Source organism: Lipotes vexillifer, unplaced genomic scaffold (genome assembly GCF_000442215.2).
Source record: "Lipotes vexillifer unplaced genomic scaffold, Lipotes_vexillifer_v1.1 scaffold393, whole genome shotgun sequence".
Lineage (NCBI taxonomy): Eukaryota > Metazoa > Chordata > Mammalia > Artiodactyla > Lipotidae > Lipotes > Lipotes vexillifer.
The window spans coordinates 398,157-416,060 of record NW_006774564.1 but is presented as its reverse complement, the minus strand read 5'-3'; the positions used below and the strand labels follow the sequence as shown (position 1 = coordinate 416,060).

At 42.6% G+C, this 17,904-nt stretch overlaps 2 protein-coding genes across 3 annotated transcripts in view; one reads left to right on the top strand and one right to left on the bottom strand.

Annotated features, from left to right (window-relative positions):
- On the bottom strand, positions 1-8,261 carry WDR77 (WD repeat domain 77). Of its 2 annotated transcripts, XM_007449275.1 has the most exons (10): positions 8,072-8,251; positions 7,625-7,810; positions 6,717-6,858; positions 6,391-6,440; positions 3,959-4,029; positions 3,768-3,822; positions 3,234-3,305; positions 2,524-2,632; positions 1,918-1,986; positions 1-1,332 (listed from the first exon to the last, which is right to left on the bottom strand). In XM_007449275.1, exons 1-10 carry the CDS (start codon positions 8,184-8,186, stop codon positions 1,173-1,175), a joined length of 1,029 nt encoding a protein of 342 aa, XP_007449337.1. In that variant the 5' UTR covers positions 8,187-8,251; the 3' UTR covers positions 1-1,172. The 2 variants fall into 2 exon arrangements, with proteins under 2 accessions (XP_007449337.1, XP_007449338.1); XM_007449276.1 differs by lacking the exons at positions 6,391-6,440; positions 6,717-6,858 and having other exon boundaries at positions 1,121-1,332; positions 8,072-8,261.
- Positions 8,262-8,446: 185 nt separating this feature from the next.
- ATP5PB (ATP synthase peripheral stalk-membrane subunit b) overlaps positions 8,447-17,904 on the top strand; it is a 14,354-nt gene continuing 4,896 nt past the window's right edge. Inside the window, exons 1-5 of the mRNA XM_007449274.1 lie at positions 8,447-8,581; positions 8,855-8,891; positions 12,527-12,672; positions 15,242-15,405; positions 15,795-15,920. Coding sequence (XP_007449336.1) covers positions 8,542-8,581; positions 8,855-8,891; positions 12,527-12,672; positions 15,242-15,405; positions 15,795-15,920 — 513 coding nt within the window. The 5' untranslated portion in view covers positions 8,447-8,541. The remainder of the gene's footprint in view (positions 8,582-8,854; positions 8,892-12,526; positions 12,673-15,241; positions 15,406-15,794; positions 15,921-17,904) is intronic.

Here is a 17,904-nt window from a genome sequence, read left to right as displayed (position 1 = left end):
CATAATTGATTTAATTTAGTTTCAATACAATCAGTAATTGATCCATAACTTCTAAGTGGCAGTAGCCACCAACCAAGTAACCGAATATTTACCTTAAATTCCAACTAGCTACTCTGGGGGGCTGGGGAAGCACACAAAAAAGTAACAGGCTATAAGAGATACCCTGATGACTCACATAAGTAGCATGTCTAACGGCACATGACATACACACTTCAAAAGACAAGCCAACAATGAATCAACTTTTTATTTCACTGACCAGTACTTCCGATTCTTTCTCTGATGCCGTATTCAAAATTTTCAGTCCCCCAAAACAGCATTTAGGCTTCCTATATCCAGAAACAGGGGCCCAGAGGCAAAAAAGGTCAGGCCCCAGACTGTTTTCAGGTGGGAAAGTGGCAGACATTCCTATGCAAGTCTGTGTCAGTTTTTAACTGAAATGCCTTTAAGCTCTCCATCCTGAAACTCTTCTACGGCATCTATGACAGAAATACACTCATCTCTCACATACACAACTCCATGGGGGTCGGGGTGGGGTGGGGGCATTACACAGGTACCAGCCAAACTTCTTATTAAGCCAGAAACTGGACTTCTGGCTCAGTTTAATAACAAGAGATGCACAAAACTGTGGTGAGTGTCCTGGCTCTTCCTCAAGGTGAGCTGGGCTGGATGTGAATGGAAGCACTGCCCATGACAAAGGTGAATTTAAGCTCTATAAAAAAATAAAATTGCTCCTATCTCTATGAGCTGCTTCCAAGAATCCAGGGATGCCCACATCCCATACCTCATACAGACATGGCCAATTCCTCATGCAAAACTACGTGGGAAGCATAAAATCTTTTGTTAACTTTGGGGCGGGTGCGGGGCGGGGTGGGAATGGGGATTGGGCCTTGGGAAAGATGCAGGATGGATTTTTTATTCCCCCATCAACAAAAACTATTTACCTACATACACACTCAGATACATACATATCCATGTTCAAGGAAGTTTTTCTTCCCTGGCTACAGAACCCCAGAATCCAGCCTACCCCAGGCTGAGAGACAATGCCTATTAACTGCACAGATCTGGTGTACCAACATACTGTAAAAGGCTCCTGTGTTGTCTCACAAACTGAGAGAGAAGTGGCAAAGGGAGTGGATACTCATTGGGGATTTGCTTTTTGTCTGAAATCCAATCTACTCAGCAACACTCTTAGGTCCAGGCTCTGGGAGAGGTTCTGTGGGCACGATATGGTGGATGACCTGATGGTCCCAGCCCACTGTGGTAAGAAGGGAGTGACTGAGCGGGGACCAAGTAGCATCTCTCACAAAGTCTCTGTGGGCTCGGCTTCTAAACCTACAAGAGAACAAAGAAAAGTGTGGGCATAGTAAGAGACAAAGGAAAAAGCAGAAATGGAAAGAAGAGACCCAACACACCCAGGGCACACTTCACCATATATATGGCCTAGTCACCAGCATAGTGGTGTAGCTACCCACAGAAGACTTCATCATCCAATCTAGGGCCCTATATTCATAGAAGAAATGATAGCTAGACCAAGGGTGGTGATATGAGCCAGTATCAGACAGCATCTCATGGCAAAGAAGGAAGTACAATCGGATCTTCTGTCTGGTGCCTTTCACCCTATAGCAGGTTGCATTTCCTACATGAGGTTCTTTGTGTGAAAAGGGTAGACCGTCTCTTTCTGGGAGTCAGTCGGAATGCCAGGCTCAGAAATCACACCCACCACCACATTCCTCCTCTACCAGGGACAGAGCTGGTTGTGAGTCAGCCCCCAGAAGAGGGAGACAGTCAGCAGTCGGCCTGCTTCCATCACCAAGTCTCCTTGAAAGAGACAACCCACTTTTCCAAAGAGAAAAAGGACCCAGCCACGTGTTGCTCCCCTCCCTGATTCCTGATCACAGGGCTCCACGTCACACTTACACCTCAGAAAGGCCTGAGTCCAGCACAGCAAGGGAGCAGTCTTCACTGACAGAGGCCAGGAAGGGTGCACTAGGAGAGAAGGAGGGGGTTGGGAAACATAAAGCCCATGGTTCTCAATACAAAACCTGACCGGGCAGTCCCCAAAGGCCACCTAAAATGATCAGAGAAGGTGGCTTGATCCCCACTTTCGGTTAAGGCCTGGCTACCACTCAAGTCTAGGTACAAGTTCCAAGGAAAGATGAGGAAAATGGAGCAAAGTCAGGGTTGACAGCCATCCTGGCAACTAACCATCCCATCTAGTCCCTCCCTGTAGCTTCAGTGATGATCCAGAAACACAGGCTTTCCAACCACACAGCCCTACAAGCCCACAGTATTAATCATTTTGGGTGTTGAGCAGGAACAAGACCATATTTTAGCCATTTGCAGTCAGAGACCATACAACCCCAAAAATGGACTACAGTCTTAAGAGATCTTTCACATTCCAAAACCTCAGCTACAACAGTGCTTTAAGGAGCTACCTAATCAGCTAATGCTACGCCAACACAAGCATCCCCCCTCATTCTTCCTATTCATACCCACCAGGCCCTTGATGACAAAGAATAGTACCTGTGCGGGGAGAACACCAGCCCAGTGACACACTGGGAGTGCACAGCTGAGCTGAGGGCACAGCTTGCACTCTTGGTGTCCACAAGGGAGACAGTCCCATTCTCATCACCTGAAGGAAAGAGGGAGTACATCACACAGGTTACGAACATGGGCTGTGGACTCAGCCAGATCTGGATTTGAATGCTAGGTCCTCCATGTTGAACAAGTTAACCACCCTAAGCATTACAGAGAAACATTACAGAGCAAGAGGAGAAACTGAGCATCAGCTTCCTCTTTGGTAAAGTAGGAATAACTAGTCATTTGGGGGTTGTGGAAATTAAATTAATGGATGACATAATTGCTATCATAAACTATGTCACCATATACCCAACTATATCACCATGTTAACACAACTGCCCCTACTATACAACCGTATTCCCTATGTAACAATCCACTTGCTTTGTGGCCCACTGACTTCTAGCCATGAATACAAGAGCCACAGCAAACAGTCAAGAATCAAATCTACTAAGACAAAAATTATCATGTTCTCCAAAGCTAAACTAAAACCACTTTTGGATCATCTCACCTCCCTACACCCCCATTAATATAATTCACCTTGTGCCCAAGTGTGCTGATGAGACTGAGCAGCCAGAGTCTCGAATTATGGGGTCAGCTCTCTTGCTCATCCTCCCCTTCCCAGAGGCAACACACAGTTCCACATGCTGCCTTACCAAAAACAAAGATTTCACTCTGCTGAGGATGCCAAGCCAGGGAGGCGGGAAGGTAGCCAGAGGCACTGCAGCCTGCAAGGGGGAGAACAGGGGTCTGGAACAAGACTCCGAGCCCAGCTGAGCCAAAGCTTCTCAGGTGAAGTCACTCGAAATCCCAGGAGCACTTTTATTCAGTTTCCCAAGCCCTGCTAAGGCAGTCCTGTCCTCATCCTTGACCCTCACAACCTACATCTACCCATCAGCCTCCTGCCCTTTTCCAGACGTGAGTCACGGGCAAGTTTCAAAACAAAGCATGAAGATAACAGCTCTGACCCCTTTGTTCGCCCATCCAGGAAATGTAAATGACCCACCCAGTAACTAGCCCTTCCTCTTGGGACCCACTGCACACAATGTGCCTCAGTGGGAAAGAAAGCAATTGTGTCATTTGTGTCAGTGACTGGGCATCTGGCAGCTTTGCCTCTGACTCTGGCCAAGGAAAGCCTCTTCCAGGTGGGTTCCTAGTATCACTCTCCCACCACTGGCTCTCAGACTCACCCATCTGTGATGCTGGCTTGGGACAGCGGGTATCCCACAGTAAAATTCTATTGTCCTAAAAGAAGGAACAGAAAAAGGGCTTCACAATCCAAAGAAGCAGCTGCTGGCCAGAAGCCCTCCACACTAGGCTTAGGTCTAAAGGGTCTGAGTGCAGTTAGGATGTGGGAAGGGAAAAAGAGATTATATCTCACCTCACCACATGAAAGAAACACAGAATCCTTGTGGGGAGAGGCAGCAACACAGGTGACCTGCCCAGAGTGAGCTGTAAAGGAGACAGAACGAGAAATAAGACAGAGAAGATGCAGGCATTACTATCAAGCAGCCCAGACACTATGAAGGGGCAGGAGGGAGGGTGTGAGAAATAGGCCTAGTCTCATGATGCAAATTAACAAATTCTGTGAGATTTTTGGATTAGATGAAACCTAAGAGGAAATGTTGATATCATTATAAAAACTCAAAAGGCTTGGAGAAAAATGAATCACTAAAGACATGAAAGATAAATTAAATGCTGAATGAGAACAGGAGAGGAATTTACAGTAAAGACATCCTAGAATAGCAGTAGCACACATGCCTCCAGGTAGCATACAAAGACTTCTGAGGGAGTTCTGGACACTGAGGGTTTTAAGGGAATTTCTCTAACGTTATTCTTCCATATTGAACTGAGAAGCTGCCTATAATCTGCCAGCAGTGCTGACCTCTACTCTCACAGTCACACCTCTCACCCACCCCAAACCTTACCATGATGCTCAGGAGTATAAAAACCTAAGGTATAAAACAAAAGGGGCTTTTCCTGAGACAAAGAAAGAGCACTTGTGTAAAATTCTGTGGAGGAGGCTGGCCTTTCTCAGCCATACCACAAACACAAGTGTGGTTCTGTGACTGATCTCTTCTCTTTAATAATGAGAATTTTGAAACATATGACAGGTGGTTGTCATAAGGACATCCAAAAGCTTATCTGAATTTAAAAATGAAGTCAGACTTTTTCTGACTGAAGGTTAAGTCTCACTTGGCCAACTGGCTTAACAGTGCATATGGTTTTTGGCAGTTAGGTTATTTGGTAGATGTTTTACATAAATTAAATGAGCTTAATCTGCAAATCCAAAATTTTGACAAACATATGTTATAAAAGTGTACAATAAATGACATGGCCAGATATAACTTTCTTTGCAACTAGTTAAATTTAAATTAGATACTAATTTTAAAATGTGTGAGAGGGCACAGTTTTTCAAAATTCTTTTAGGGCTACATGCTAAAAATGTTAAAGTTCTCCGCTAAATGTTAATTACAGGCTGTGGAAACCACCTTCTCCAAAGTGATTTAACCAGACTTTCTGAGATAGTCTGAATGTGGCTCTGCCCTGAGACAGAAGTGTGGGCTCAAACTACCTTCCATAGAATCCATGGAAAGCCAACACGAGGAAAAGGAATGTATTGCTCACTTGAAAAAAGCAAAGCTTTGGGACAAACACCATGGGGGAGTACAAAAGATGAAAAAAAATATGTGGTTCCTCTGCTCTCAAGGAATTTGGAATCAGTGGGGGGAATAAGAATAAACACAAAGAACTAATTAAAAAGGCTGAAAGAAACAAATACTGAAAAAGAGTTATTTACCATTGACCAGAAAAACACATCGTAAGTCTAGGAAACAAAAGGCAAGTACAGTAGACTTTGAGCACTGACATTTCAACATTATTGTCTAACTATCTGCAAGTGACCATGAAGCTCCAGGAGATATATGAGTTTATGATTTTGCTTCGCCCATATCTGAATCACGCACTTTGAAGTCAGAACTGGCAGAGAAAGGCACTTAGTCACTGGGGGAACCAGTGATCACCCATATCTACGTCTCTTAGCCACACACACATTAACGCTCTATACATTATCTTCATTAAGATTTGGTATCTTCATGAGGAATGGCTCCCAAAATAAAGTCAACTGCTAGTGCTGCTAATGAAAGTGAGCAGAAAAAGGAACATTAATAGAAAGTGATGGTTCTCACCAAAAAAATGAGATTTTATAGAGGTGAATATTCAAAAGTTCAAGATTCACAAGTATCAGGGTTTATACTTGGAGAATGCCAAAGATCTACTGTGATCGGGTTTAGATAGCATGGTATGCTTGAAGGAGTGACAGGAAAAAGGCTTGAATGCCAGGACATGAACATGAGATTTCAACCTGCAAGCCACAAGAAACCAATGAAAGACTAAAGATTACAGGTAGAACAATGAGATGAGTGCCACCATCTGTAATAAGATAAAGCCTGAAAGTAAATGGGAGCATAAGAAATGGAACAGAAGGTCACTGACGAAATGTAAAAAGACTCCAAAGAACTTGGGGACCAACTGATAGTGGGAAACAGGAGGAGTGGAAGAGGACTGGGATTTTCAGCCTCAGGTGACCAAGAAGGTGGTGAGGCTGTCAATAAAAAAAAAAAATAGGGAAATTATGAAAAGGGCTAGAATCAACATTGGAGCCTGACCGTAGTTTGGGAAGAAATACACTACCAGGCAGGAGAGCAAAGAATTGATACCACTAATATGCAATCAAAGTTCAAAGAGCACAAAGGGAAGAATAAAAACAAAACAACCAAGGCCAGGACTGAAAAGGAAAGAACATGCACCCACCTCGGTATGAGTTCAGAATCATCTGCTGAGCAAGGTCCCAAACTTTGATGCTAAGAAGTAAAAGGAAACAGAGACTTAATTTGACCTACACTACCTACATAAAAACGTGTTCAAATAAGAACGTCCTATGTCTTTACCTACTGGACTTCTGGTACAGCTTACTTTTACAATGGATTGCAAAAATCTCTAAGAAAACCTTATAGGCATGTCATAATTAGTCACTGGGTTCTTATAATGAGCCCAAACCATAATTTAATGAGGCTAATATGATGCTAAAGACACCCAAAGGAGGCCCAGAAACAGGAGCGATGAGAGGAGGGACCCACCAGAAGTCTTTGCTACCACTGACAGCTTGCATGCCAGAGCTTAGGACACTGACTGTAGACACGATGTCATCGTGCTCATACTTGCAGAACTTGCTGACAATTAGTGTCTCATTCTCATCCAGCTCCCACAATTCAACAGCACCTGTTGGGGGTGGGGAGTAGGGTGAGGGAAACAAGCTTGGATTATGCCAAGACAGAAATTCGCTTCTAGGATTCTAAGCTCTCAGGAGACAATGATATGAGTAGCACACAGGCCGTACGGTTAAATATTCCCAGTTATTTGGACACTTAAGTATTTGTTGAACAATTTGAATAAATGTCTTAGGTCATAAAAATATGTTGAATAACATAAAAATATGTTGTACAGTGACTATGTATAGAAAATCACCAAATAGCTGCCCTGAATGTAGAGTGTTTCAAGCTCAATCGCCAGAGAGGCTCAATCTTTAATGTCCCACACTTATCCTTCCATGCAATGCCTGCCAACATCCATATTCTGATTTCTTTTTTTTTAATGTCAAAACCTCCATTGCTGAGTCTGACATTCAAGGCAAAGAAAGCAGAATAAAGACATTTAAGAATAAAATGGGAAGAAATGGAAAGAGCACAGATTGACCTTGGCATCATCTTTAAGATCAAGATTATCCTTGGTTTGGGAATGGGTGGATACAGAGAGAAAAATAGTTCCAATTAATTTCTTAATTTTGCTTTGGATTTTGCTAGGAATTTCCACCAAACAATTTAGAATCTTGGGGAAGGTATTTCCTACCTACACAGTTACTCTCCTTCAGGACCAACACCCTCAAGCTCCCCCAAGCACTGAGTATGGGATTTTAAAAATTGAGCACAGCCCGACCTATACCCATGGCCTCCATCCCACCTGTAAGGTTGAGGAGAAGGTGACTCACCTGAATCGGAAGCCACTAGGATACCTCTGTCCCCCACCCAAGTGAGGTCAGCCACTCCGGCCTCCGTCTGGACTCCAGCGGAGCAGAAACCTTCGTTGGGGGCGGCACAAGGGTCCTTAAAAAGCCAGAGGGAGCCAGCCCAGCAGCGGCCACTCAGGCTAGAAGCCCCGAGCAGAAGCGCCCCATCTAAGGGAGATACAAGTTGTCAGCGGGTGAGGAGTGGAAGGACTAATCTCCCTGTTGACCGCCCAGCAGCCAGCTGGCCGGGTCTGGATCGGAGCCCAGGAACGCCGAGCACGGCTGGGGACTGAGCTCAGCGACGCGAGGCAGGGGTGAGGATGGCATGCGGGGTAAGCGGGGGGCTGGGGGCAGGCTGGAAGATTTAGTCCCGGGAAAGGGCATTCGGGATGGGGTGAGGGAAATCTCAGACCCAGGACCTAGGCTCACCCGACCGGTACCGCGCAGCCTCCAATTGCCGCTCCATACAGGCGGGTGCATTAGGGGGAAGGTTCCACTCCCGGGCCTCCGGGGGCACTAGCGGGGGCGGGGTTTCCTTCCGCATCTCCAGGATTCCAACTCCAACCTAGAGCCAAACTGGACGCCCGCCGGAGACTCAGCTCCGCGAGCCACCACGTGGCTCCTCTATAGGCCTCCGCCCCTCTGGCCAGGCTACAGCCTCTACATCTCGCGAGAATTGCATCTACGATTCCATTCCGCTTTCCAGCGAGCAACCTCTTGCGGCGGGCTCTCAGAGCTTCTTATCAACCAAAAACAAAAATTCGACCGGAAGTTGATGAAAAGGGCACGATGTTCTCTTCCCGCGAGACTTGTGAGCGACCATCTTGTTTCTGCCCCTGACAGAGTCTTCTGTAGCGGTCACTGGGGCGCGAAGACTGTTGTGTGGACGCTACTTGACAATGCTGTCCCGGGTGGTACTTTCTGCCGCCACCGCAGCAGGTGAGAGGTACAGACCCTGGTCCAGGCTAGCAGAGTGATTGCAAACCAGCGCGTCTAGGGTTACTTGGAGCGGGTGGGAGGAAAGGCGGTGAAAGGCGCGGCGAGATTTGGGCCTGAGTGGAGAGTTAATTAGTGCCGCTCAGGAGAGTGTGGGGTCTCGGGGGATAGGAATGGGGGACGCATAGCCTTAGTGATTGGGCTCCGCGGGGACCGAGGAAGGGGCAAACCAGATTTCACCGTGACCTTGCTAACCTGTGCCTTGTGTATTTCTAGCTCCCTCTCTGAAGAACGCAGCCCTCCTCGGTCCAGGGTAAGTGTAAGGGGTGTAATACTCCCTTTTGTCCTTGTTTTATCACCTATTTCACTTCTGGGTAATCTGCTCTTAGCTTTAGGCCGGTAATTACCTTTCTTTAGGTTATTTTGGAACGCTTCAAGTCTCATTCAAACATGTGTGCTCCTGTTACTGCCTGGAACACCGTTGTGTCACCTAATGTGTCCTAACTGAGCTAGAAACTGGTGTCCCCTAAGCCCCGCCCCTCTCCCTTGTGACCTTCAGCTAGGCACAGCTGCGGCATCCCTAGTCGGGGTTACTAGATTGCATACCCTAGGACAAGTTTTGTTAAATAAAACAATGAAGCATATTGTTTTTAATCTGCCTCCCAGATTCCAACTTTTACTGTCAGGTCAGAGAAATTATTCGTCGTTTCAGTAGATATTTATCTTGCCACCCACAAAACCGAACATAAAAAAATGAATAAGGTTAAGTACCTGCCTTCGTGGACCTCACACACAGTCTGCCAGAGAAGGCAGCTATAAAGTAGTAGTTTACAGTGAGGGTTCCAAAGCTGAAAGAGGGTACACCGGGCTCCTCCACTTACAAGTGGGACCTTACTGTGGGACCTTAATCTCCCCTTCTGCAAAATAGAATAGTACATTATGGATTGTAAAAATTAAGGGAATTAATTCCTGGGAACCCTAAAATCAGTGCTTGGTACATAGTATGTGCTTAGTAAATATTAGAAGGTGTTACTGATATTTCATAAAACATGTCAGTTTTCTTTGGGATTTCTCTTTTTACTTCCAGACTTAGTCCTAAATCTTGAAAAATTTGATAACAATCCTGTAGCTTGAAAAAGTGGCTTTGGTTTATCTGTAATTTTTGTATAAGCAATAAAGTGAGGCTATAATTGGCTGCTTCCAACTTCTCAGAGAAGAAAGATTCCATATAGACAAGTAAATAATTATAATATAGGTAATAAATACATTTACAAAACGCAAGGAACATCCTTGATTTCTCTTTCACATTTCATGTCTAATACATTAGTAAGGCTCTTTCTCCAGATGATATCCAGACTCTGACCACTTCTTTCACTACCACTACTACTGGAGTGTGAACCACCATCACGTTTCACCTAGGCTATTTCAGTTGTCTCCTAACTAGTCTCCTTGAATCTATATTCTTGTCCCATTACAGGCCATCCTCACAGTAACCACAGGGATTCTGTCAGTCCCCCCACCCTTCCCCTGCAGAACCCTCTAGAGCTGCCCATCCCACTTGAAATAAAATCCAAACTTATGATAACACAGAAAGTTCAACATGAGTTGACCCCATCCTACCTCTTGATTTACCTTCTTACATTCTCTTTTAAGCTCATTCTCTAGCCTTACTGGCCTTCTTGCTATTCCTCTGAAAACTGCCAAGCTTATTGTTGCCTCAGGATCTTTGTACTTGCTCTTCTCTCTTTTCCCCAGGTCATTGGCTCAAATGTCATCTGATCTACCAAAAAAGCCTTTTCCTCACTCCATTGCTCCTTAGCCCCTTCCTGCACCTATTTTTCTTCATGGCATTTACAACTGTCTGAAATTGTGTGTGGACCTATACACTCACACTTCCCAAACCCCCACTAGAATGTCAGAGGCTGGGACTTTGTCTGCTTATTGTTATATTCCCGGTGCCTAATATAAGTAGAAAGTCAGTAAATGTTTTTTTGAGTAATTGTCAACCCAAGATTGGAAGGCCTTTATAAAGGATATACTCAAGATGTTCTGAAGGCTGGTTGGTCTTGGCAGTCATTAAGTGAAAGGTATACGAGGCAGAAGGAGCAGCATGAGGTTTTTTTTTTGTTCTTTTTGAAAGCTGTAAGTAGTTCCATATGGCTGGAGAGTAGGAGAATGAAGGAAGATGAGGATATAAAATTTGACAGGTGCTGAATCACATATGCTGTATTAAGTAGTTTGTTTTCTGTGGGTAGGAGAGAGCCTGTTGAAGAGTTTTAAAGTCAAATTTACATTTTAAAAACTTTCAAAGCAGCAGGGAGGGGGCTAGGTTCAAGGGGGTATTTGAGGAGGAGCGAAGAGAACAGATTTTGGGTTACTTACTTGTTTAGGCAGGAGTAGATGAGGGCTTGAAGTGAGACAGCCAGTTAGGGAGAGGATTTGTGTTCCCCTAAAGCAAGTTCTTTAGTGCTATGATTTAAGTCATTGGTTCTCAACCTGGGGCAGTTTTGCCCTCCAAGGGACTTTTGGCAATGTCTGGAGACATTTTTGGTTGTCACCACTGGGTAGGAGGGGGGATGCTACTGGCATCTGGTGTACAAAGGCCACAGGGATCCTCCTAATTACTCTAAGTGCACAGAACAGCTTTCCACAACAAAGAGTTGTCAGTAGTTCAAAATGTCAATAGTGCTGAGGTTTAGAAACCCTGATTAAAATGAAAGAATCTTGAGCAGGATTCTCAGATTTCAAAAGTTGGTGAGGTAACTCAATACATTGGGAAGCAGAAATAATATTCAAAAGACAGGCAGTGAACAATAATCAGTGAAATAATGTAAACTCTTAACGTTGCAAGGAGATAAGAGAGAGGGGAGGGGAGGGACAAAAACATACTTAGAATTTGAAGGGGATTTAGCTCGACAGCAGATATGAAAAGGCTAGAGGATTTTATTTCATCAGAATCCTATGTACCAGTATGCTGTAACTGCTACAGATACAATCTTAGGCTACTTTAAAGATAATAGTTCGCAAATCTATGATAATAGTACAGTGGTTCAAGCCCAGTGATGGCAATAGCAAGTTCTCAATATGTATTGATATTTGTAGGATGAATGAATTAGTCAAGCTATATTTCAGTTCAGTATTATGTTCAGTTCTGTATACTTCATTTTTGTAAACAAAACCAGTTTGCTCCTTGTGGACAGTTAGGATTGTGAAGGAACTGAGATGTTTAACCCAGATACATGAGTGTTAACTTACATAGGAGAATAATATTAAAACCAGTGGATAGAGGTTTCAAGGATGTATGTAGCAGTTCAATTCAAAGGATGAGCATAGTTAGAGCTATCCAACACTGAAAAAGCATCTTTCACTTAGTGGTTATTTAGCACCCCAATACAGAGAATATTCAAAAAGGTCAAAGTTCTTGCCATCAGGGAGCTCACAACACAGTGGACATGTAATAGCTAACCACTTAATAAAACTTTACCATATGCCAAGCACTATTCTATATACTTTACGTTTATTAACTCAGTTAATCCTCACAGCAACCCTCTAAGGTCATATTCTTTGTTCCTACTTTAGACAAATCAGAGACTACAAAAGCATAAATTAAAATTTGAACCCAGATAGTCTGGCTGCAGAGTCTATGTTCTTACATAATTCATTGCTAGTAATAGACATATAAAGTGCTAGACAGATGACCCGTGAGACTTAACAGAAGGGATTCTGGTATTGGGTAGAAAGTTACATACAGCTTTAAGTAAGTTGTTTCCCCTTATCACACAGCTAATTATGGGACCCTAACCTTCCTGTTCTTGGTCTGTTCTGTTCCCATTAAGACAGTGGGAAACAGCCTCAATCCTCATCCCTGTTTGTTCTTTTCTACAGTTGTTCATACATTGTGTTCTCTTTAAAGAATAGGCTTTAAATTTGTGTAATTCCTACCTGTAGGGTATTGCAGGCAACAAGGATCTTTCACAAAGGGCAGCCAAGTCTTGCCCCTGTACCACCTCTTCCTGAATATGGAGGAAAAGTTCGTTTTGGGCTGATCCCTGAGGAATTTTTCCAGTTCCTTTATCCTAAAACTGGTGTAACAGGTGAGCATTTGCCCAATGTTTGATAGTATGTTTAGATGGTATGGTTTATGTTAATCTAGCGTTTTAGTGGTCTCTTAACCTCTTCCACATGTACCAGAAAAATCAAGTCAGTTGTTTTTAAAGTGTGGAAGTGATTCAATATAAGAATTGATTTGGTTGCTTTAACTTGTCTTTGGAATAAATTTGTTCGGGATTTTAACTTGATTTTATAACATTGTCTCCATTTCTTGTTACACCAAATTTATTGACTGCCTGCTCTATGCTAAGCACTGTTCTAGGCATACAGTGGTGAACTAAAGTGCCTGCCATCATGAAACATACATTCTTTTGTAGGATAGACAATAAGGAAATGAGTAACTGGGGAATTCCCTGGCGGTCCAGTGGTTAGGACTCGGTGCTTTCACTGCAGGGGCCCGGCTTCCATCCCTGGTCAAGGAACTAAGATCCTGCAAGCCGCACAGAGCGGCCAAATAAAACAAAATTGAGTAACTGTATAGTACATTTTCAGGTAATGATAGAAAGAGCTGTGGATTAAAATAAAGCCAGGTAAGGCAATAGAGACTCTGTGTTGTATGTATAATTACGAAAAAAAGAGCTGGACCATATTTATCAGGTTTTTTTTTTGCTTTTAAAAAAGCATAGGGACTTCCCTGGTGCCGCAGTCATTAAGAATCCGCCTGCCAATGCAGGGGACACAGGTTCGAGCCCTGGTCCGGGAAGATCCCACATGCCACGGAGCAACTAAACCCGTGCACCACAACTACTGAGCCTGCGCTCTGAAGCCTGCGCACCTAGAGCCCCTGCTCCGCAACAAGAGAAGCCACCGCAGTGAGAAGCCTGCGTGCCGCAACTAGAGAAAGCCCGCGCACAGCAACGAAGACGCAACACAGCCAAATAAATAAATAAATAAATTTTATTTAAAATAAATAAATAAAAAGGCATAAACTGTACTGAAACCTTACATTTTTATAATATGATATGCTTTCACTTTATTTAATCCATACAACAGTTCTACGAAGACTTTTTTTTTTAAATAAATTTATTTATTTATTTTTGGCTGCGTTGGGTCTTCGTTACTGCGTGCAGGCTTTCTCTAGTTGTGGTGAGCAGGGGCTACTCCTTGTTGCGGTGTGCCAGCTTCCCACTGCAGCGGCTTCTCTTGTTGCGGAGCACGGGCTCTAGGCACACAGGCTCAGTAGTTGTGGCTCGCGGGCTCTAGAGCGCAAGCCCAGTAGTTGTGGCGCACTGGCTTAGTTGTTCTGCGGCATGTGGGATCTTCCCGGACCAGGGCTCGAACCAGTGTCCCCTGCGTTGGCAGGTGGTTTCTCAACCACTGTGCCACCAGGGAAGCCCTATGAAGACATTTTTATTACCCAGAACTAGAAAACAAAGAATTTGCTGAGATTTATTCTCTCTTTAGTGACTGAGTTGGACTTAAACACGGGTTCTACAGTTTAGTGTTCTTTCTACTATATGCACTGCCTCTCTTGCTGTACCCAAATATTGCTATGACCGTGAAACACTGAAAACCAAAGTTGTTTTTTTTTTTAATCTCTCCAGGGAGTGGCCTAAGGTAGCATTTCTGTAACTAAAATTGCAAGAAACATTAATTTCCTCAGACCTCCATAGCTGATAAACATGCTACATATGATAGGCCTTTCTTATCAATTCACATTTAAAATTTATACATTGAAGGCAAATTTTTTAAAAAAATGAACTGTTGAAACTTTGTATGGGAAACTGGGTAAAATATATTTGAGAATGTAACCCTTTTATAAATAAAAGGGTTAGTACATCCTAACATGTTAGTACATCCTAACATCCTTTGGTACCTGTATTGCTCAAAAACACTGTAAACTGCTTCCCCAAAGACCTGCTTTGACCTTACCTAGCATCTAATGAGGCATAGAGGAAAATCCTAAAGAAATGTACCTTATGGTTTGTGTCCTTTCAGAATTCATGGCCTGGTTAAAGAAAAAGATGGCTATATTTGAAGCATTATAATAAGACACTACAGGAATTGAGAATCCTGTTATTTAGTTCTTTTACATACATGCTTCATAGTTGTATCTGTTTTGTTTGCTTATTTCCAGTGTCAGGTTCCTATTCAGTAAATAGGCAAGAGTGGATAAATTTTATTCTGACCAATGTCCCCACTCAATAAGTAGTATATTTTGCTGCACAAATTACTTCTGGAAGTAACCTGATATCTTTATAAAATACTTCCTGTTTGCTGAGCAATTGTACCAGGTACTTAATATACATTATTTCTCAATTTCATCAACCCTGTGAAGAAGGTACTATTCCCATATTACAGTTAAGGAAACTTAAGCTCAGAGATCATCTGTATTGCTCAGTGTTTTATAAGTTGCAGAGTCAGATTTCCATGGGTCCAGATCCTTGTTCTTGTAACCCTACCATCCTGGTTCTCATCTAGTGTTCCGTCTTTGAATCTGATTATTTAAAATCATTATTAACTTTGCCTTCAACTAATTAAATACGGAAGTATCTCTGTCTTCCCCTTTTAGACATAGCGTATCCATCATAAAATAACTTTTTCTTCTTTTAGGACCCTACGTGCTCGGAACTGGGCTTATCTTATATTTACTCTCCAAAGAAATATATGTGATAACTGCAGAGACCTTCTCTGCCATTTCAGCAATAGGGGTGCTTGTCTATGTAGTTAAAAAATATGGTGCCTCTATTGGTGAATTTGCTGATAAACTCAATGAGGTAAGAACCATAAACCTTATTGCCCATTTTAGACCATAGTAGTCGTGTGAAAGCCATCAAGTGATGTTTTTGGTATGAATGATAGGGGCAGAGCATATAGAAATGAATCTAATTATAATGATTTCAATTGTAAGTGTTAATGTTATTACTAACCTGAGATCAAGTTTTAAAAATCTACCAAACTTTCTCCAGCCTTTCCATAGTTTTGTTTATTCAACAAGATACTGCATAGCTATTTTGGGCAACTCTTTTTAAGGATTTGTATAGTTCTCCCTGTGTGTGGGTGTTTTCACAAATGAGGGGTATGACTTCGAGGAAGCATAAAATTAAACTTTTTTTATTACCCTTGGTACTTTCACTGATCTTTGTTGTAAATATCATAATTGCAGCAAAAAATTGCCGAACTGGAAGAAGTGAAACAGGCTTCCATCAAACAAATCCAAGATGCAATTGATCTGGAGAAGTCACAACAGGCACTGGTTCAAAAGCGCCATTACCTTTTTGATGTCCAGAGGGTAGGTTTCAGAACTTTCTAAGGCAAGTGAAGTTACTCATTTGTGTGCATTTAACACAAAAATTAGAATCTTATGAGGAATAGTTGGGTAAGTTGAGCATATTTTGTTTAGAAAAAAGAATATTTGGGTGGGGGTCTAAATAGCAGTTACAGCTATTAACTATACAGTGGACCTATCAAGTAGAAAAATAACTAGAATTATTACTCTAAAACTAGAAAGAGTAAAAAGTATAAAAGGACACATTTTGAATCCACACAGAGGGAAAATAATTCATTAAGTTATAGCAAGATTAAAAAATGGCATTCAGGGCTTCCCTGGTGGCGCAGTGGTTGAGAGTCCGCCTGCCGATGCAGGGGACACTGGTTCGTGCCCCGGTCTGGGAAGATCCCACATGCCGCAGAGTGGCTAGGCCCGTGAGCCATGGCCACTGAGCCTGCGCGTCCGGAGCCTGTGCTCCGCAACAGGAGAAAGCCACAACAGTGAGAGGCCCGCGTAACGCAAAAAAAAAAAAAAAATGGCATTCACTGTAAAATACAGTAGGGGAAATACATGCTGTGCATTTCATACATGCTCGCTATAAGAAAGTCTTACTTAACATACTTGCTATAAGAAAATCTGGTACCTTACATTCCAAATTCACAAAGCAAATTCAGATGGCAGGAGAGCTTTTTACTATGGTCAAAGCATAATTAGGTTCTAAAATATTTAGTTTCTAAAACAACTTTAGGAACGTGTTCAAGCGTTTTGTTGTTATTTACTTTGAGCCCAGTACTTTATGCCTGATATTTAAAGTGAGGTGAGCTTATTTTGAAATTTTATGTATAGAAACACCTATGAAATGAAAAATTAGGTGCTAAGGTAAAATAAGTATCTGAAATATTAAGGGTCTGGGCCAGTATTTCCTAGTGTAGTCTCGGTACCATGTGCATCAGTCATCTTTGATGCAAATTTTTGGACCCATTCCAAGACCTGTGAGATTAGAACCTCTGTTAGGAGCTATCCAAGAGTCTGTATTTTTTTTTAAATAGGATCCTGAGAGATTCTTAAGCACATAAATGTTTGAAATTCTCAGAAATTTTTAAAATATCTTTCCGTGCAGATTTAGGTTACAATCTAAATGCTTCCTGCCTCATAGAAACTATGTATGCCCAAACAAAATTTGGCTTTTGAAGATGTAGCTTTTTTATAAGATTCAAATGATAGTCATTAAAATTTTTATTTATTTATGAAATATTTAATAGGTATGTTTTATATGTGGACACTGGTCAAGACAAGGTGCTGGGAATACAGCAGAGAGCAAAACAAAGTCTGCCTTCCTGGGGTCTCTCTCCTAGCCAGGGGTTGAGAGAAGGAGAGGAGAAAAATAATTAAGCAGATGTGAATGTCAGCTGGTATGAAGTACATGTAGAATAATGAACTTATGTTAAAGGAAAAGAGATTCTAGAAGGAGGAAGTTACTGTTTTTATTGGGCAGGCTAGAAAGGCTTCTAATGTGATATTTGAATAGAGACCTGTCACAGTGATGGTTCAGGCTGTGTGGATTTCTGAGGAAATAGTATTCCAGGCAGAGGGAAGAACAATTGCAAGAGCCCTAATCCTGGAAGCTTGCTAGGTATAGACAAGGAAAAGTAAGGAAGCCACTGTAGCTGAAGTGGAATGAGTGAGGAGGAAGGTAAAAGGAAGCAAGGCAGAGAGTGGCCAAGGGCTAGGTCATGTAAAGTCTTACCGGCTTCTGTGAGAACTTTGACTTGTACTCAGAATGAGAGAGAAAGTCATTGAATCTTTTAGGCAGAGGAGTGATACGATCTCGCTAGTGTTTTGAAGGGCGACTCTGATTGCCTTGTTGAAAGTAGCCTTCAATCTTGTATGCATTGGTTCGAAATGCCAGTGAGTTAGCCAAATAGAGTTGTTAGGTAGACCATTAGATATATGAGTCTGGGGCTTCCCTGGTGGCGCAGTGGTTGAGAGTCCGCCTGCCGATGCA